The sequence below is a fragment of the Trichechus manatus genome, unplaced genomic scaffold, assembly GCF_000243295.1.
Source record: "Trichechus manatus latirostris isolate Lorelei unplaced genomic scaffold, TriManLat1.0 scaffold00010, whole genome shotgun sequence".
Classification (NCBI taxonomy): Eukaryota; Metazoa; Chordata; class Mammalia; order Sirenia; family Trichechidae; genus Trichechus; species Trichechus manatus.
This window is the reverse complement of record NW_004443946.1, coordinates 7,486,037-7,507,344: the sequence shown is the minus strand read 5'-3', so window position 1 is coordinate 7,507,344 and position 21,308 is coordinate 7,486,037. Positions and strand designations below refer to the sequence as shown.

At 34.6% G+C, this 21,308-nt stretch overlaps 1 protein-coding gene across 2 annotated transcripts in view; it reads right to left on the bottom strand.

The window, feature by feature from the left end:
* KTN1 (kinectin 1) overlaps positions 1–21,308 on the bottom strand; it is an 85,537-nt gene that overhangs the window by 35,233 nt on the left and 28,996 nt on the right. For both annotated transcript variants that reach the window (XM_023726216.1, XM_023726217.1), the window contains exons 8-21: positions 17,216–17,348; positions 15,867–15,954; positions 13,040–13,206; positions 12,574–12,642; positions 10,989–11,023; positions 9,707–9,797; positions 9,275–9,343; positions 8,705–8,742; positions 8,096–8,177; positions 7,512–7,580; positions 3,023–3,057; positions 2,522–2,612; positions 1,759–1,827; positions 553–590 (exon numbers count right to left, since the gene is read on the bottom strand). In XM_023726216.1, the coding sequence (XP_023581984.1) occupies positions 553–590; positions 1,759–1,827; positions 2,522–2,612; positions 3,023–3,057; positions 7,512–7,580; positions 8,096–8,177; positions 8,705–8,742; positions 9,275–9,343; positions 9,707–9,797; positions 10,989–11,023; positions 12,574–12,642; positions 13,040–13,206; positions 15,867–15,954; positions 17,216–17,348 (1,074 nt within the window). The remainder of the gene's footprint in view (positions 1–552; positions 591–1,758; positions 1,828–2,521; positions 2,613–3,022; positions 3,058–7,511; positions 7,581–8,095; positions 8,178–8,704; positions 8,743–9,274; positions 9,344–9,706; positions 9,798–10,988; positions 11,024–12,573; positions 12,643–13,039; positions 13,207–15,866; positions 15,955–17,215; positions 17,349–21,308) is intronic.

Below are 21,308 nucleotides of genomic sequence, written 5' to 3'. Positions count from 1 at the left end.
AAGCAGAATAGAAACATATCTTTGCAGATACAGAGCCGGGGCAGGGGGTGGGCGGCAAACTGCAAGCTCCTCCTAAATGAGGAATTAAAGAGTAAAATTTACATCAATAACTACCAGATAGTTGAAGCCTATGCACACACAAGAAGTTCATGATGCTGCTTCAAAAGTACATACGAAATATAAGATTTGTACCCTGAAGAACACTGGGGAATATCAAATTCCACTCAGCAATACTGGCTTCTAGGGCTCTGAGCCTGGGGCAGAACTTATACAGAGTTATTGCCTAAAAGCTTATAGAAACCTTAAGAGGATATGTAAGGATCTGATCTCTGTCCAATATAACTTATTAATTTCTACCGCAGAAAGTAGGAAATTGACAATTCAAGGGTATAAACTAAGAAAATAAATGAGATTATAGAAATAGGATTTGAAGGTTAAACTAACATGTCAGCTGTCCCGACTGTACAATAAAAAAATATATACATATATTTAAGAGCACTAAGAAAGTAGACCAAAAGAGAAAGACCAGTTTATAATAATGTTATCACTTACACTTTCTTAAGTTCTTCAACTAGAGATGCAAAAGAAACCTGGAAATAGGAAGGCATCCTACTTAGTAGTTTGCTCGAAATATAAATGGTCAGAAACATAAAAGTATATTATCCTTAAATTTTCCATTACACCAAAATCCAAATGGGAAAAACAAAACTCGTAAATTAACCTTCTAGATATCTTAACGCCAAAATGATGAAAGGAAGCAGCTTTAAGGTTACTTATAGTAAGTGTAGGCCAAAAGAAAAATCATTAGATATACTGAGTTAATACTTCCAACCAGGTAAAGAGAAAAGAAAACTAGAAAATTGCCTAATTTCAGGTAGCTTCTTTTACCATTACTTATAGGATTGCTATGAGTCAGAATCGATTCGACAGCAACGGGTTAGGTTTTTTTCTTATAGTCTTATGGAAACCCTGGTAGCATACTGGTTAAGAGCTACAACTGCTAACCAAAAGGTCAGCAGTGCAAATTCACCAGGTGCTCCTCGGAAATTCTATGGGGCAGTTCTACTCTGTCCTATGAGGTTGTGATAAATCAGAATCGACTTGACAGCAACGGGTTTGGTTTTGGTTTATAGTCTTCTATTTATATACTCAAAATCCTTTTACAGGCAGTCCTCAGGTTACAAATGAGATACATTCCTAAGTCTGTCTTTAAGTCAAATTTGTAGGTAAGCTGGAACAAGTACTTACGGTTCTTATTTAGCGTCAGTCAAATGTTTGTCTTAGTGTATAGTATATATTTTACCTTTCTGCGCATATAAAACACTTAAACACTTCCAAACCACACGACGTTTTCAAGAGTGTCAGAAAGTAGCGCGGGCTTTCCTTATTACAAACCATTGTATGTATTTAATTCAAATTTTTAACACAATAGGCTTTACGGGAGTCCATTCTTAACTATGAGTTGTCCATAAATCAGACATCCATAAACCGGGGAGACTGCCTGCACAACTGTAGTAAGAAGTGATGACAAACGTATCTAGAGTACTCTACAACATGCCTGGCATACAGTCAACATTCAATAAAACGAAGCCTTATTACTAATACTGAAGTCACTAATCATTCACAGATTAAAACTATAATTGACTAATTCTGTCTTGGAATTTGGTGATTAACAGGCTTGGTAAGTTTGTATGAAGCAGGTTTGCTCATTGTTTATTACAAAAAGAGACTGGTTGTAGGATCTACTGTATACATTACCTGATCATTTTGCTTAGCCTTTAAGTCTCGAACTTCCTTTGTCAGAGATGAGTTTTCTGTTCTTAATGCCTTTTTCAAAGAAACATAAGCACAAAATACTTTTTTTTTTCTTGAAAAAAAAAAAAAAAACAGCTAGCTTCTCAAAATACACTAGCTTTTTTCTTTTTTAGTTTTGCTTCTTTTCCTCTGGAAGACTCAAATCTGACTTCTTCCATATGTCTACAAGTCAACAGCTTCTACTGCCAGCCAGATGGATTTTTAGTTCAATTATTCCTACAAGTATTTCTAGCTATATTTCCCACAATCTCAAAAATATATATTACTGTCAATTAAGCCATTTCCCTTCCTACATTCAAATATATCTTTTAACTTATTTCTTCTAGCCTATCCTAACCAAGGTAAGACTAATGATAATCAAAATAAAACTAGTCTTTCCTTTTTCTGGCTTCAAATACCATTTCATAAACTTCCTACGAAGTCTACTGGTTATCATTTGGGCATGAGTGGAGGTGGGAAAGCATATATAACAAAGTGTAACAATAAAATCAACTGCATTAAGGCAGTGGATGCTAACAATCAACTATGTGTTTCTGTATTTCAAATAAAATCTTAAATTTAGTAAAAGAAGATATTATATAAATTTATAAAAAGTAATTAATATCAAGTTTAAAAGCTATGGGAAACCCCTTATACAAGTTACAATGAACCCCCTTTATGTTCACTAATTTAATCACAAGGAAAATAAATATACAAAATGTCTTACCTTTAATTCATCCTCTTTCGTGGCCACCTGAATAAGTCCAGTTTCAAGTAATTCTTCTACAGTCTTTAACTTCTCATCTTTTTCTTGAATGCTGAAATTATAAATTTAAAACATATGTATGAACTATTTTTCAAGACAAATGATACCATTCCTAAATATTTTATCGGAATAACTCCTTTGTCCATCATTCCTAATGAGCTTTTGATTCTAGAAAAATTTTTCAGGATCTTTGATCATGGTGTAGGGGTATTTCCTCTTCACCAATACGTAATATGTGCTCAACTAATGCACGTTTACATGTAAGCCTCAACAAGTAAATCATTGCCACACATGGCACCTACAAACTATAACATAATCTCAAATCAATAGCGTATCACTCTCTACCATTACAAAGTACAAGGTGAATTTTAAGAATCTAGATTAATGTAGTTAATTACTCTGTTATCTCAAATTTGATAGAAATGAGTCATTAAAATATAAAGAGAAAATTTTAACCCTTACCATTTTTCCATTTGTTCCACAACATCTTTACTAGGCTAAAAAAACAAAACAAAACAAAACAAAAATTTAGTTTTATCCAGTTTTCATGAGGCAAAAGTATTTTAGAAATAGAATTCTATGAAAATTGTTTAAGGTTTTAATTAGACCCAAATTTTAGGAAGATGATCTATATTTGAAGACTGCTAATAATTACAGAATTGTTTAATTCACAAAAAACAAGAAGATAGAAGAGGACCATCTACACAAGACACAGAAAAAGATGAATCATAACATGAGCTAGCAAAATGAATTACTGTCCTATTGGTAATTTTTTAAATTGTTATCAAAGAAAACCTTAACTTGAGGATAATAGAGAATGTGCCCTACCTCTTTTACATTAATTCAATTCTTCAAATATAAACAAATTCAACACTCTCTCCTAATTTTGCTAATTTCTTAAATTTTTCCAATTTGATTATAGCGATTTTCCAGTACCAAATCCAAGTCCTCTGATTCCACTTCTTATATATTTCTAAAATTAACTCCTCTTCATTGTGTAAGTTTAGTCCTTATTTGTACTCATTAATCATATCACAATATCCTAATTCTTCTCCTTGCCTCTACTTCATAAGCATTGTTTTATGAGAAGCACAGAAAGAACTTTGCAAATGGGGAAAAAAATTTCTTACCATCAGAAAGGAGACAGGAGCTATCAGAACAACGTTAAATCAGGTTTATACTATATTTTATGCAAATAACGCATGCCTTCTACTTTTCTTTGCCAACCCCCCCTCACCCCCATGCGAGGTATTTTCGTAAGCATGCTTATGCTAATCTTTTTACAGAAACGTGGAAAAAAAACTGGCACAGAAGCTCTTACGAAAATCTCTCTGGGGGAGAGGGATCGACTGGCAAACAAACATAGAAAGTACACACTATTTGCATAAAATACAGTAAATTGTGACGAATCATGCATTAAATTATAAATTTTCCATCACAATGTTTTTTGTTCATTTTTATCTTCTGTGAATGCCACATCACAGAAAGACTTAACACTACTCAGTCCAAGTTATCTTCTCTAAAGTTGTATTACACCTTTAGTCCTACCTACTGCTCCCCCACATAAACTCAAACAACTCACTGCTGCCAGAGTGATCTTCCTAAAACGCTAAACTCTCATTCACCCTTGTAATACTCTTCCGTTGAAGATCACCCACATGCTTCATCAAGTTCATGATTAACCCCATTGCTTCCAGTCAGTTCTGACTCATAGTGACCCTACAGGACAGAGTAGTACTTGCCCCACAGGGTTTCCACAGCTGTAATCTTCATGGAAGCAGACTGCCACATCTTTCTCCTGCGGAATGGCTGGTGGGTTCTAACGGCCAACCTTTTGGTTAGCAGCTGAGCGCTAACCACTGCACCACCAGGGCTCCCTGAGCTCATGATTAGACCCTAGCAAATCTTCCTCTATCCCTACGCCCCATACTTTGTACTTGTACAATATCATACTAATTCTAATTCTCTGAATACGCCAATTTTGCTACACACTGCCATGACTTTGAAGACTGTACTCCCCCCTTAGCTGTTTGGCAAATTCATGGTCATTTTTCACAATCCAGCTTAGTTGTCTTTCTTTGTGGTTCCTTCCTCTGCACCCTCACTCTCCTTCAGATAGAATTCATTACCTCTTCCTCTAGACCTGTATACATAGTTCAAGAATTTTATTCATCACACTTTTCTGTTTTTCATCTCTCTCTCCATACGAAGCCATATTCTAAAGGGCAGGAACCAAGTTTCATTCATCTCTGTAGCCTCAGCATGTGGCTGGCATATACTCAATTAGTAAATAAATATTTGATGAACTGAATTTCCTTTCATGAGCTTACAGTTTAAACAAGTACTATTTGGTCATCACCTCACTGAATATTCAACTGCACAAAACTGACCCAGCTTAACATCTAACATGTATACTTTACCTTACAGTTTATTGGTCTAAAATGTCCAATCCTATTGTTTCCTCCCTGCATGATTTTCAAAGCTATGTCTTATACATATTATACAATAATCAATTCTCGTGCAATATAATCCAGCAGCGGGGCAAAGAGAAGAAACTTCCTACTCTCGTAGTTTTTAACTTTTTTTAATCATCTTGACCACTGAATCTTAAAAATCTACTGGAATAAGAAAAATAGTGCTGCTCCTCTGACAAAAAGTCAGGATGCTCAAAAAAGTAGGACACCTCAGAACCCCTCCCCTACCAAAAAAAAAAAAAAAAGTTTTACTTTATTCTGAGCAACTGAGAACTTGGTAATTAATTTATTTGCATTATCTGACCATTCACAGGCCTATATCCAAATGGAGGTTTCCCTTCTTTAGTGCATAAACAGGTTACATTACCTGATATCTATCGGTTTTCTGCTTCCTACACCTGAAGAAACAACAACTTGGCACCATTACTGGTTTCTGCTTCAGTAAGCTCAATCTTTTCCTCCAGGATAAAAACAAAAATCCATGGGGCAAAAGGACTCAATGTTTTACATAACTAAACTGTTTATCTCTCAACTGTCACTTGGAATTCTGACTGCTGGGTAGGAAGGGGTTAAAGAAAGGTGGAAATGAAAGAAAGTAAAATTATACTAATCTTTACTTCATCTTTCACAAGCAATAACAATAAAAATGATCAGAGAAAAGTCAAAGATATGGTTCTTTGGTCTGTCAAGATGAAAGAAGTAAGTAACAACTATAGCCAAAGACACGTAACCAGAGTCAGATGCTTTCTAGACTATAAAAAAACGAGGTGCTTTCAGAACTAGAAGAACCATTCTAGAATTATCCAATGGTAGATCTTAAATTGGTATTACAAAATAATGGCCTTCCCCTTTTACAAAATTATTCTTTTTAATAAATCATCTATGAAATTTTGTTCGGTAAACTGTATTAACTTTTTTCTTAACAAAAATCCATCACATGCTGAAAACTATTTTACTGGAATATCTAAAATACATGGAAACATTACAGTAGATAAAAGGCTGACTCAATAAGAAAAAAATTAGAGGATTTTTTAAAAATATTAACTTTGACATGTGATAGGGAATTTTACATAAGATTAGAATGGCAATTCTTAGAGCATCATACTACAAAGAAAATGTTAAACTGATGAGCTTACTGCTGCCTAATGACAGAGGATACCACTTTTAGTAAAGAATAAAAGTTAAAAAATTGATTTTTAAAGAGCCAGGTTTTCTGTTTAAATCTACATATAAGCTACCAGCACCAATTATGTCGGATTCTAGATAGATTCAGAAGTTCCTGGGCATTTGTTTTAACTCCATGAAGTTAATGTGAGCAAGTTTAAAACTTATATAATAAAATAGAAGTATGTTTCAAAATCTCTGGTAACCAAGACACAAAAACTACCTTCTGTTTTTTTACGTAGGAATTAACAAAATGTAAAAATATCTACCATAATTTATCTAATTCATATCACCAATATTGTATATCTCACAACCAGTATTTTATGTATCACCAATAAAATTGAGAAATTTTGCTTAAGCTTATGTTTGTCTTTTAATTGCATTTTTGTTCATCTTGTGATTATGAAATATATAAATTATGAAAAATATAATTTTTCTTCCCTGAGATGAAGCTAATGCTAATTTACTCATAAGCACCCCCCTCAAAAAAAACAAAATAAAACGTAATAGGATGCATAAAAATTACTTAAACCATTTTGATACATTTTGCTCTCAGGATAAAAGTCCTGGCTTAGATTTGGTAGCCTCACTTTTTCCTGTTAACATAGCAAAATGTCTTAAAAAAAAGAATGGGGTTGAAACCTACTACCAGTACTTAAATGCAGAGTGATGCTGATCAAAACTGTTTACTGTTTCTGAGACTTCTCTTTCACATGTAGATTATACTTACATCACAGGGTTGTCAGATTTAAAAAGGAACCTTACTTACATCACAGGGTTATTAGATTTAAAAAGAAACCTTACTTAGGTGAAGCACTTAGCCTAGTCCTCTGCATATTGTAGACATCTAAACGTTAATTCCTCTTCCTTAGAATACTTATGTTTTCCATCTCATCTGAGCCGCTCTACCCCCATCACCCTTCTGTCTATATTTATACCAAGCCATCAAAACTACAGCAGCCTAACCAGGCATGGTTCCATAAACTAGAACCTAGGTGGTGTCTATTCTTTCGCTATTCCTAAGCGTTTCCTTCGTATTATTCTCCTACACAGCTCTTCAAATTCCAGTTTTTAAAATTATAAAAACTCTTGATATTAGATGACACGTTAGAATAGAAGCTGCATGTTTCTTTAATACTGTTAAGCTTCTGGAACATACTTTGTTAGAAGCTTTTTGTTAGAAACTGAAATGTAAGTTATTGAAAAGTCACAGACTTCCTTTAGTGGATGCATGCATTCTTTTTCTTTTGTTATTTTTATTATTTCTTATTATATATTGGCTATTTCTACCTCATAATTCATGAAAACCTTACCTGTTCAGAAACAAGAGTTTGTAGCCTCTGAACTTCTAATTTTAATGATTTGTTTTGGTCATTTAAAATCTGGAAGAAAGAATCTCAACTTACTGTTTTATAATAAAAAAGGTTAAAAAGCACTAATATTTAAATTTTCTTTCCCCTCAAACCCATATTATTGCTTTAAGTACTCATATATACTCAGGTGAATGATATACTGACATAAGAACGCAAATCTCATTGCCCACAGAAATGTACTCTGATGATCTTAACGCTTTAGAATACACGACCAGAGATTAGCACTGAGGCAACAATGGAGGCAGATACAACAGTCACAAATACAAACTGAAAACTGCAGAGTAAAAGCTGGGGCAAAATAAATTTCAAAAGTCTATTAGAAGAACAAACAAGTTAAGATAATCTACGCAAAGTCTACGATAAAATTCACTTTTTGTATAAGCCCCCAAATAAGCTTTAGAATCATTGTTTCAGAGCGATTTCATATAAAAAGTAGTATATCTAAATTCACTTGAGCAGAAAACTACACAAGGTTGTTTTAAGAAGGCTAACATCAAAATAAGTATACAAGTTTAATCACACACCTTAAATTCTTCCATTTTTTTTGAAATTTTACACTGTAGCTGCTCTTCAAGCAATCTTATTTTATCATCCTTAACATGAACGCTATATGAAAGAAAATCATCAATTAAAACACATTCAGAAAGTTTACACTGATAATGTGCACAATTATGATTTATAAACAGCAATATTTTCTATAACAATTATGGTGTTGTATTGTTCAGGTGTTATCGAGTCCGTTCTGACTCATTAACGACCCTATGTACAACAGAATGAAACACTGCCCAGTCCTGCACCATCCTCACAATCATTGCTATGTTTGAGCTCACTGTTGAGGAGCTCATCTTCTGGCAAAATAATCAGACAATGTTTCGCTGCTAAGGTTTTCACTGGCCGATTTCTTTCAGAAGTAGATCGCCAGGTCCTTCTTCCTAGTCTAAGTCTGGAAGCTCCGCTGACATCTGTCCACCATGGGTGACCCTGCTGGTAACTGAAATACCAGTGGCAAAGCTTCCAACATCACAGCAACACACAAGTCACCACAGTATGACAAACTGACAGACGAGTGGTGGGTAACAATTATACTTGAACATAAATCGTATGAATGGCTCTACATATAGCACTTAAATCACCTTTTTTGCATCTTCTCCAGCTCATGTGCAGCAGCAGCCTGTATTTGGAATCAGATTAAAATTATATCATTTCTCAGCAAGCACTCAAACCTATTCTTTCATTGATATTTATAGACTAAAAAGTTGTATTTTCATACATTTGCAGTAAAAAAGGTTACACCAATAATGTACATTTCTGTTAATACTTTTTGCTGTCTAATGTTTTTTATTTGTCATTGATCAACTTTTATCCTAATAAAAGTTATAACCTTTGTGGATTAAATAACACAAAGCTAAAACAAATCACAACATTAGGACTGTTTTAACTGACTCCTTCGATATCCCAGGAGTGATCAATTCATTGGACTGAATATCTAATTTCAACAAGAAAATTTTAACATCTTGGTGGGTTGCGAGAGACTTGGTCAAAAAGAACACGTTTTCAACAACACACTATGCAGAAAACATAAGTAACCATTATATTTATCATCTACATGAATAAAATGAGGGATCACAATAAATTTGATTAGAAATAAATACAGGCAAACTGAAATTCTCTGAGGTAAATGCTCAAATGCAATAAAAATCTACCTGTTCATTTGTCAGGGCCTGTAATTTTTGCACTTCAGCTTTTAATAAAAAATTCATATTCTGTATATCCTGGAATAAGAAGAATAGTTATTAGAAATATTTAATATAATAGACTTTGACGATTGCAAAGTTATCTCTTCTGACCTAAGACATAAGCAAAGATCTAAAATATAATTTCTTAGTTAAATTAGAAAGAAACCATCAATTGCTGTTATTTAACATATTTCTCAAATTATTGTGAATTATATCATGTGAGAAAAGTCCTGTAAGCTTTTCTTCTTACGGGGCTAAAGAGTATTTTGTAGTCTAGAAAACAGATACGACAATTTTCAAATGAGTTTGTTTTTCCACTCTACATATATAGTCATATGATTACAAGTTTCAATTTTGAGTCCTGCAAAATACTGTAGCCATTTATAAGAATAACTATACCTTAAGTTCCTCCTCTTTGCTTGTTAAATGATCATGCTCATTTGCTAAAGAGTCTTCAGTCTGTTTTATCTGCTTATCCTTTTCTGCAATCCTTTAACAGAAATAGATTTGTTCAATAAACATTTAGAAATCAAGTCACAAATTAAAAGATTAAAAGCCTTAAATAGGGTCGTCCTTACTTAAGTAGGAGCCCTGGTGGTGCAGTGGTTAAGTGCTAGGCTGATAACCAAAAGGTGGGCAGCTGAAATTCACCAGCTGCTCCTTGGAAACCCTATCAGGCAGTCCTACTCTGTCCTACATGGTTGCTAATAGTCAGAATCAACTAGATGGCAATGGGTTAGTTTTTTTGTTTACTTCAGTAGTCTCTCAAGGCTGTCCCTTCCATTCCTATAGCACTTTGTTTATAATAACTGACATATGCATTACTACAACTCCTTAAAATACATACCCCTATTTTAAAACTTGAAGTCACAGAGGTTAAGTACAGGTAGTTCCAGACTTATGACATATTCGAGTTATGACAAATTGCACTTAAGACCATCTGTTTTGTTTTGTTTTTTTTTTGGGGGGGGGGTACATCTTATCGTTAGTGATATGTACTACACACAACATTGCAGTGTATTAATTTGATGTTATCATTCTCAGATGTTCACTTGCAGATGTTCAATGTTATGATTTACTTTTCAAAACACTGCCATATAGCAGGCTATGAAAATTTAAAAAAATAATAAAAAGAGGTACTTGACTTGTGTCAGAACCTACTTACGACAGAGTTGTTGGAACAGAACCCTGTTCTAAGTTGGGGACTGCCTATAATTTGTCTAAGCGCACAGGGCTAGCAATGTTAAAACCGTATTTCAGGTCTTGTGAACTTGAGTGCTCCATGTCTACACAAAATTATACAACACAAAAAAATGCAGAACTTTGTTTTGGGTATACCGCCAAATAGCTAGATATAGAGTAGCTCCAACTATTTACTAGACATAAAAACTTTCTTCCATTACTCTCAAATCACAATTATTTCTTCCATATAACTGCTAAATCCGAAATGAAAGAAAGTTTGCCCACCTCTTTTTATGATGAAGACATAAAAACACAGAATGTCTCATGTTTAGAGACCCAAATCATTGAGGGAAAAAAGAGCAAAAGTTGCTCAAAGTCTAGTTGAGGGTATTTTCTAGACAAGTCAGAGAATAAAGTTAATTATAAGTGACCTAACAGGTGCCTAAGCAATTAGTTGTGACTAAGCAATTATAACAGAAATGTGGAAAGGCAAGCTTACACTTTATGTAATTCTTCTACAACTGAAGCGGAGGTCTAAGGAAGAAAAACAGTATCAGCATAAAAGCATTTGAGATGAAGTTTAAAGTTGTACAATAATCATCAAAACAGAGTTAAAAATTAAGAGATATTAATGTATACAGAGTGGTTAAGCAGTATCTGACACATGGTGAGTATTCAATAAAATAGTAGCAATTATACTGAAAGTTAAGTTTGATCACCCACAGCCAGTATTAGGGAACCACATATCACAAGACATTTCAAATAGAACACTTGATAGACCTAGAAATGATATAAATGATACGCAGCATATAGGAAAAATAGTCACAAAGTTCATTTTTCATCCTTGTGCTTCTTTTCCTTTGTAACAACTTTCGATAATGAAATTATCTATTTCATGATTAAGATAACAGTTGTTTGGTAAAACCCACACTCATTTTTATTTTCTAAAAGGTACTTACTTCTGACATTCTTTTAGTATTTAATTCCAGATTCATTTTCCAGAGTTCTCTCTCAGCTGATAAGATTTCAATCCAATTTAAGTTGATCATTTACACAAAGACACACCCACCCACCCACTCTTTCTTATATTAAATAATTCTTTCCCAATTAATTTTAGACTACAGTTTCTACAAAGGAAGCAATTTAGGGGCGGAAGAGATTTTGCAAGCTCAATGCTCTGGGAGTTTGAACTTGTCAGAACCTTAAAAACAAGTTTTTAACATTAAAACCACTTTCTACACAGAGAAGTCAGATTTTTAGTTTAAGCTAACACTGTTTACCACAAACAACTTTTAGAATTTTAACACTGAAAAACTGAAACTGAAATTCACAGTACTTATGACAATAAGTACTTGGAGGTTCTTATCTTTTTCTTAGTATCATATATTTATGTTCTAAAATATATATAAAGTATTACAAAACAATGTTGCTAAAGAATAACAGGTCTAATAATACCACTTGCAAAACTCTGGAAGATTTCTCACTTACTAACTGAAGTGTAAATTTTAAATTGATCCGTTTTTCAAACACAATCTGAAAGCTATGGTTAACTAACTGCTACCTCCTGAGGGTATGTAAGGTTTTCCCATGGCTAGTCAGTATCTGGAAACCCTGGTGGCATAGTGGTTAAGAGTTACGGCTGCCAACCAAAAAAATGTCAGCAGTTCGAATTCACTAGGCGCTCCTTGGAAACCCTATGGGGCAGTTCTACTCTGCCCTATAGGGTCACTATGAGTTGAAATTGACTTGACGGCAACAGGTCAGTCAAGTATCTATAAACCAGTATTCTAAACACTATTTGGCCAATTCCTCCCTTTATGTGACTGGACTGTGCACATTTTTTTCCTCCATGGTAAAACCTTTCTAATCCACCTACCAATTGGTCATATTTGGATTTCTTTCTTAATATAATGAGCACTGTACATAATTATCTGAGTGCTTAGCACTTGGAATCATCACTGTTGATTCACTGGACTAGTCTCCCGACTACTAGTCCAGTGCTTGGCACTCGATAGGCACTCACATGTTTATTCAAATGGTTAGCAAGCTACTGTTAATGCTAAGCAATAAGAAAATACCATTACCTGGGCTGCTATCTGAGAATGGAATTGCTGAATTTGAGCTTTCAAAGCTTCATTCTGCTCCAAAATATCCTTTTATAAACAGCAACCAAAGAGGAGAGAAAAAAGTGTGCTATTAATAAATACATAATGTATTAGAACACAGTGAGTTACTAGTTTATTTGTTCATCTTTAGAAAGGCATTATTTTAAACAATGATCATGCATTTTATTCTGAGTTAATTTTAAGATAGAAGTTAAGAATGTGTCATGCTTCCTAATCTAACACAAGGAGCACAAGACTGTGATAATTACATCTTCAAACATACCATATTATGACAATTCTCATCTCTTGAGAACTGCTCAAAGGTTAAGGTATAATTATCCTTCACCACTTCAGAATTAGGTAAGGTAGATATGCTCTCTTTTCTACACACACGTATCTAATCACTGCCCATCTTTATTTTTTTAAAAGACAGAAAAACAGATACCTGAACTTGCATTTGTAAAGATTCTTCTTTGTTCACCCTTTTTTGCTCTGATTCCATTAACTGCATTAGTCTTTGCTCCAACTGTTGTTTTGATACCAAGGTATCAGTAAGCTTACTATGCAGGCTCTGTACTTCCTTTTCTTTGGCCACAAATTTACTCTGTAAATCTGTAACAAACGTAACATTTTACAAATGTCTCTTCCTTCATCTGGTTACTCCTACTCATCTTTAGTTTAAGCATTATCTCCTCTAGATAACTTTCCTTGAATCTCTCCCCTGCCTCCTGCTCCTGCGTGCTCCCTCAGGGCCCATGCTTACCTTTATCACAGCACCTGCCTGAGAGCAAACTTTTTGAGGTCAAAGATTGCCTTTTCTCCATACCCAGAACTGTGCTCAAGGCTTGATACGTAGTACATAGTCAATAGATGTGTTAACTGAATGGTTTATGGATGTTTAAAACCTGTTATATAATTTCTTGAAAGTATTCTTTATTCTACCAAAAATATTTTAATAAGTTATTTAGCCAATTCTTTGTAAATTTCATGTACTCTCTTGCCTAGAGAACAGAGAAACATGCTGAAGAAATCTACTATCTGAAGGGTGACAAACTTCCTGGTTTAAGATGATGAAGTAAAACTTTTCTGTCTGCTTCTCTTCTTAGAAATAACTCAAAAACTACAAGAAAAATGAGAAACACTATCTTTGATGTAATCAGAAATAAATGTAACCCCAAATCACAATAAATGAAGACAAAGTGAATGGGGGAATAATCGTTAACTTGGCAAAAAAGAACGGGAAAGTTTTCCAGAAATCAGGAAAGGCTCAAGAAATAGAAATACCTGAGCTGAATTTGAGCTTTCAAAGCCTCATTCTGCTTCAAAATATCCTTTCATAAACAGCAACCAAAAAGGAGAGGAAAAAAGTGTGTTATTAATACAGAATGTATTAGAACACAGTGAGTTATACTATGAGAAACATCTCTCCCTCATAACATAAACAAGTCAAAATCAGAAATAAATGGTGTGTGTGTGTGTGTGTGTGTGTGTGTGTGTGTGTGTGTGTGTTTTAAGAAATGTAAAATGTTACAATCATAAAAGGATGCTGATAACAGAACAGCACTCAAGAAAGAGCTCTTGAAAATTAAACATGTAATGGTCATATCTGAGATTAGGACAAAGAGCATCATATTTCTTACCAGCAACACTAAAAGTTAAAACCCTGAATTAATATCTTCAAAATTCTGTGAGGATATTATTTCCAACCTAGAACTGTACATCCAGTCAAACTACCAATCAAATATAAAGGTAGAATAAAGGTATTTTCAGACACACAAAGCGTCAACAAACGTACTTCAAGATACACTCTCATGGAGCTGCTGAAAAGATACACTCTACTAAATGAAGGTGGAAAGGCAGCAAGATGACAGTGATATCGGATTCAGAAACAGGGAAGAGACACAAAAAGTCTCAGAAGACGGCTATGGAGCTAACCTAGAAAGCAATGAGTAACGGAGCAGGAAGTCAGAGGACTCCACAAGGGATAACAACAAGAAAAGCCAGAACTTTTAGACTCTCTAATTATGTTGAGAGGCTTTGGGGAAAGAAGGGAGAGGGCAGTTTAACCACAGACAAAATTTAAAACAAAAGATCAAGCAAGTGAAAAAAATAGAACAATAATTGGTTTCAGAAAACAAAAAGGAAAAGTTGTTCGAGAAAAGAACTGCAGTTTTAATACATATCTTGGCTCAGCACTGAGTTATAAAGTCATAATGATATCAAATTGATTACTGATATAATAAAAAGTATGCATAACCATATCATGAGAATGAAGGAAAGCTGGGAGGAATGTCATGACAGTGTTAAGCCCTCATATTCTGTAGTAAAAGGTACTACACAGATGCTTAGTCATTGATCAAGAGACAGCAGTGTAAATATAAAGCTTATTTAAAAATATGAAATAAAATACTAAGAGTACTAGGTGAAACTTCAAAGTGACTACTTTTAGTGAGAGTAAAAGGAGAGATTACTATTCACAGTTAGAAGTCTTAGCAAGATTTAGGTGTGCTTTACTGATGAAATATAAAACATTAACTTAAAAAGTAAACTAATGTATCTTAACATAAATTCAAACTTCGAATGTGAAGAAAAAGGCTTTCAAATATTTTGGGTATATTTAGATATTGAACCAGAGGAAAATTTTGGGGGGTGGGGGGAGGTGGATCAGAGGGAACCAAAGGGGCCAAAAGAGCCAAAACTCTGAACAATTACTCAGTTCTTTAGAATTGTATTTTACTAGCTTGCCCCCTCTCATGGGAGGAAAGGGGTAGTAGAGACATAAATGATACATAAGATACAAGCTCCATTATCTCCCAGGTAGATCCATCAAATTAAGAATAGATGAACAGCGCAAGTGAGCATTTTAAGTAGACAGCTTTAAGCAAACTTCTTAGGGTGGTAATGCCCTCACTGTTCTTCTCTTCACAATACAGGAAATGAATCCTTTCTTAAAAACAGAAAAATAAAATGAAGAGTTGATCAGGGAACCAAAAGGAATAACTACACAAAGGAAATACATACAGCTAGGCTCTCATTAACCTATTAAACATTATAATTTTGCCTGTGACCTAATGCTTTGGACAAAGCTAGTAGGTAGCTTATTTTTAAAGCCCTAGCAAATGTCCAAGAAATAAATATACCACGAAAGTATAAAAGATATTTTTATTGAGCTCTAACCAAAATGGCCAATTATACTTTCTTCACGACGTAGAAGGGAGGAAATTTTACCTAAAATTATTTACAAAATGTACGTGAATACCCCTTCCCCTTACCTTGCTGTGCTGCCTCATGTTCTGCCGTTCTCTTCCTGACATAGCTCTGGACTTCTTCCCACCTTCTCTCAGCTTCCTGTAGTTGGACCTTGACATTTAAAAAGAAGGATGAACACAAAAAAAGGATTCAACAATTTTTTTTAAAGTAATGCATCCTCTATCTTTACTGTTATGTCATAAAACTGTTTATTGCAACTAGCCTCCTATGTTTTAATAAGATAGGTAGATATGCTCAGTTGGAAAGCCATTTATCAGCCACAGCCATCCTACCCACCAATATACAGGATTTACTAGCTGGAGATAATTTCAAAAACTCAATTTTTGTGCTGTTGGATCAAGGTAGCTACTACTATGTCTAGATCTGATCCATTGAGCTATGACCTGTTTTCCATTAAACTTCCTTCAGCTGATTAACATTTCAAAGGACTGGAAGGTGTGTTTATTGCTAAGTCTCGGTAGGTGCCTAAAATTCACATTATAAGGTACCTGTATTTATAACACAGCACTCCCATTATGACTACAATCTTTAATGTCATTTATCTATCCAGTCTGTGGATAACAGACTTGCATATCTAGAAATGCCAGCAATAAACCTACCAGCAAGACCAGTATTATATGTAAGAGATCTATGAAAACTTCAAGCACAAAAATTACTCACACGATTTTCCACATTCAATTATTCTCAAAGCCCATTTAACCCCCACTACTCTGGAACTGGTATCAAGATACAACTGTTTATCAATGGTCTAGGTGGGAATCTGTCTCACACAGTGAGGTTGCATTTAATTTATATAAACTGAACTGTATTTCTCAACAAATCCTCTCCCCAATAAATAAACAGATGATTCCTCTAAGGATTCCACTTAACGTACATACACTCTGGAGTGCATGTAAATGAAAGAAATCAGTCTGCTTCTTCCACAGTCAGCCTGAGACACCTCAGCATTTCTTGGTCTTGTGCTCAAGCAAAGGGAAAGTCAGTAAGAAAAACAGTCTCTACCGGACTTACTGAGAAATTCCAAGTTATGAATGACATAAGCTAATTTCTATACATGACTTCTGCCCTACACATGTAGACCCTGACCCCCATACATAAGATGAAACTCTACTGTTTATACCTGTCAATCAGCCAATTTCCTTTTTCTATCTTCATACAGTTTTTAACTTCAAATTCAAGACTATACCCAACTGTTTCATCAGGACACAGGCTTCCACATGGGCAGAGCACTTAGACTACAGGTACCAATAAGCCTCAAACTACATTTCTCAAACCTGTATACACATTTAGATCATTGAACTGAATATCGACATTATTCATGAAACAATAAATAAAGGTAGGAATAAATCACCTTCAACTGAGTAACTCCTTGCTCTGCATTCTTCTTTTGGACTTCCTCTTGTTGTAGCTTTCCTGTTTTCTCAGTCAGCTCATTCACCAACCTGGCACAATCCTGGCGCAGTTTATTTAGTTCAGCAGACTGCCTGAAAACAGTAACTGGATTAAGAACCTTCCATTATAACAAACACATATAAGGAATTGATAAACTAAACGTATTTTATATTAGTTTTTCTGAGCTACTAATTTCACTTACAGCTAACTGAAAAAGGAACACTAATAAATTACTACTAATAATGCAGTTGGGTAACTAATTCCTGAATAACCTGATTCTGGTGACAATTATATAAATTCTAAAACTACTATAAAATATCAAAAAAAAAAAAAAAAAAAAAGGAGATCGCAGCTCATGAGCATGAATACACAAGCATCATCCTCAAATTGGTTTTCTGAAAAACCTATTAAAATCAACCAGTCAGGGTGCTTACTTACTCTGGGTAAGCATACTAGTCTCTCTAGGGCACTGTTTCTCAAAAGTATGGCCCCAGAGCCACCCACCATCACTATTACAAGGACTATGTCTTACTATGCAGATTCTTGGGCTCCACCTCAGAGTCACTAAATCATAATCTTTTAAGGGTAGAAATCAGGAATATGTTTTTCTTTTAACTATCATGCCAGGTAAGTAAGTATTATTCATTTCAGAACAAAGAAGTTTGAGAACTACTCAAGGGGATAGTTTAAACCTTGTAAATTCAGTCTCATATAAACTTATAGACTGTTCCACTGGTGTTGCTAGTATTCATCACAGAGAAATTTAGCTGAAGAAGTTCTTTACACAGCAAAAGAGAACTGCTTTTGAAAATTAACTCATTTTAGAAACAAAAGTCTAGAGGAGACAGTCTAAGATGGCAGAGTAGTCAGACGCCTCATAATGTCCCTCTTACAACAAGGCCTGAGAAAACAAGTGAATCAGACATAGACGACAACTTTCAAATCCTGAGCATCAAAGGCAAGGCTGAATAATCAGAGCAAGTGCCAAATGGAAGGGGAGACTGTACAAAAACAGTGGATACGGAGCAAAAATTAAGGGAATTTGTAAAAACCAGATCAAACTTATTAGAAATATTAAAGGGAGTCCTTCAGACAGAGAACCAAAAACATCAGACAACAACCTGAAATTAGGACACAGAACAGCATCAGCCAAATACAAACTGAGATAAAGAATTTTCAAAAAAAACAAGGCTAAAAGACAGAAACAAGAAGCCAGAGACATCAATCTGTAAATGACGACGTCAAAACAAAAAGAGGGAATAAATGGTGTAGTTACAGAATTTTCATATGGAGAGGGAGTCAAGGTGGTATCAAGAAATAAACGACTGCTTTAAACTTAGGAAGATAAATGTAGATTTCAAGGAACCACAAACAAAGTCAATAAACCTACTCATCAAAATAAATAAAAACATGAAGGTCAGTAACACAAAACGAACAACAATGAAAGAAATAAAAAGAAAATCCACAAACGAAAAGAACTTAGCACAGAAAATTAAGACCAACAAAGAAAACATCAACACCAATTTAAAAAGCACAACAAAATGACAGTAAACTCATATCTATCAATAATCACACTAAATGTAAATTGCTTAAATGTACCAGTAAAGAGACGGAGAGTGGCAGAATGGTTTAAAAAAAACAAACATGATCCATCATTATGCTGTGTACAAGAGACACACCCTAGACACAAAAACATAAATAAACTCAAAGGATAGAAAAAAAATGTATCAAGGAAATAACAAACAAAAAGAGAGCAGGAGTGGCAATATGAATCTCAGATAAAAATATACATTCAGGCAAAATCCACCATAAAAGATAAGAAAGGACATTATATAAAAATTAAAGGATCAATTCACCAAGAGGGCATAACTATAATAAATGTATACACAACTAACGACAGGGATCCAAAATACATAAACTCTAACAGCACTGAAAGGAGAAATAGACAGCTTCACAATAATAGCAGACTTCAATACACCACTTCTGGTGAAGGACAGAACAAGAAAGAAACTCAACAAAGGAGCTCTAAATGCCACAATCAACCATATAACTTGACCTCACAGACATATACAGAACACTCCACCCAACAGCAGCAAAGTAAACATTTTTTTCTAAGATACATGACCATTCTCCAGAACAGACCACATTTTAGGTCACAAAGCATCCCACAATAAAATCCAAACACAGACGTAATACAAAGCATTCTCTCTGATCACAGCACTATAAAAGCAGAAATCAGTAACGGGAAGGGCAAGAGAAAAAAATCAAATACATGGAACTGAATAACATCTTGCTTAAAAATCACTGAGTAACAGAAATCAAAGAAAAAAACAAAAATTACTAGAATTTAGCAAAAAATGAAAACACAACATACCAAAACCCTTGGGACACAGCAGAAACAGTGCTCAGAGGTCAATTTATAGCAATAAACGCACACATCAAAAAAGAAGAAATGAAGTTAAACTGTCCTTGTTTGTGGATGATACAATACTATACATAGAAAACCCTAAAGTCTCCATGGGAAAACTAATGGAACTAATAGAAAGATTCAGCAGAATAGCAGGATATAAGATAAACATACAAAAAATTGGCTAGATTCCTATACACCAATACAGAGAATAATGAAATCAAGAAAATAATAGCATTTGTAATAGACCCTAAAAAAAATAAAATACTTAGGAAGAAATCTACCCAGGGATGTAAAAGACCTATACAAAGAAAACTACAAAACACTACTGCAACAAACCCAAAGGATACATAAGTGGAAAAACATCCCATGCTCATGGATAGGTAGATTCAACACTGTGAAAATGACAATTCTACCCAAAGCAACTTACAAATACAATGCAATCCCGATCCAAATACCAACAACATTCTTTAAAGATATGGAAAAACTAATCATTAACTTGATATGGAAAGGGAAAAAGCCCCAGATAAGTAAAGCACTACTGAAGAAGAAGAATAAAGTAGGAGGACTCACACTACCTGACCTCATAACCTACGATATAGCTACGGTAGTCCAAAGAGCCTCATACTGGTACAATGACAGATACATTGACCAATGGAACAGAATTGAGAACCCAGATGTAAATCCATCCATCTACGGTCACCTGATCTTCAACAAAGGCCAAAGGTCCATCAAATGGGGAAAAGACAGTCTTTTTAACAAATGGTGCTGGCAAAACTGGATGTCCATCTGAAAAAAAATGAAACAGGACCCATACCTCACATGATATACAGAAACTAATTCAAAATGGATCAAAGACCTAAACATAAAGCCAGAAACCATAAAGTTCATAGAAGACAAAATAGGATCAACGCTAGAGGCCCAAATACACAGCATTAACAGGATACAAACCATAACCAACAACACACAAACCCCAAAAGATAAGCTAGATAACTAGGATCTTCTAAAAATTAAACACTTATGCTCATCAAAAGACTTCACCAAAAGAGTAAAAAGACAGCCTAAAGACTGGGAAAAAATTTTGGGACACTACAAGTTAGACAAAGGTCTAATCTCTAAAATCTACAAGAAAATCCAACACCTCTACAACAAAAAGACATATAATCCTATTAAAAAATGGGCAAAGGAAATGAACAGATAATTCACCAAAGAAGATATTCAAGCGGCCAACAGACACATGAGCAAATGCTCAGGATCACTAGCCATTAGAGAAATGTAAATTAAAACCACAATAAGATACCATCTCACCCCAGCATTACTGGCACAAATCAAAATCACTGGAAATAACAAATGTTGGAGGGGCTGCGGGGAGATCCGAACTCTTATGCACTGCTGGTGGGAATGCAAAATGATACAACCATTTTGGAAAATGATATGGTGCTTCCTTAGAAAGCTAGAAATAGAAATAGCACACGATCGAGCAATCACACTCCTAGGAACATATCCTAGAGAAATAAGAGCCGTCACACGAATAGACATATGCACATCCGTGTTCACTGTAGCACTGTTCACAATAGCAAAAAGATGGAAACAACCCAGATGCCCATCAACAGATGAATGGATAAACAAACTATGGTACATACAC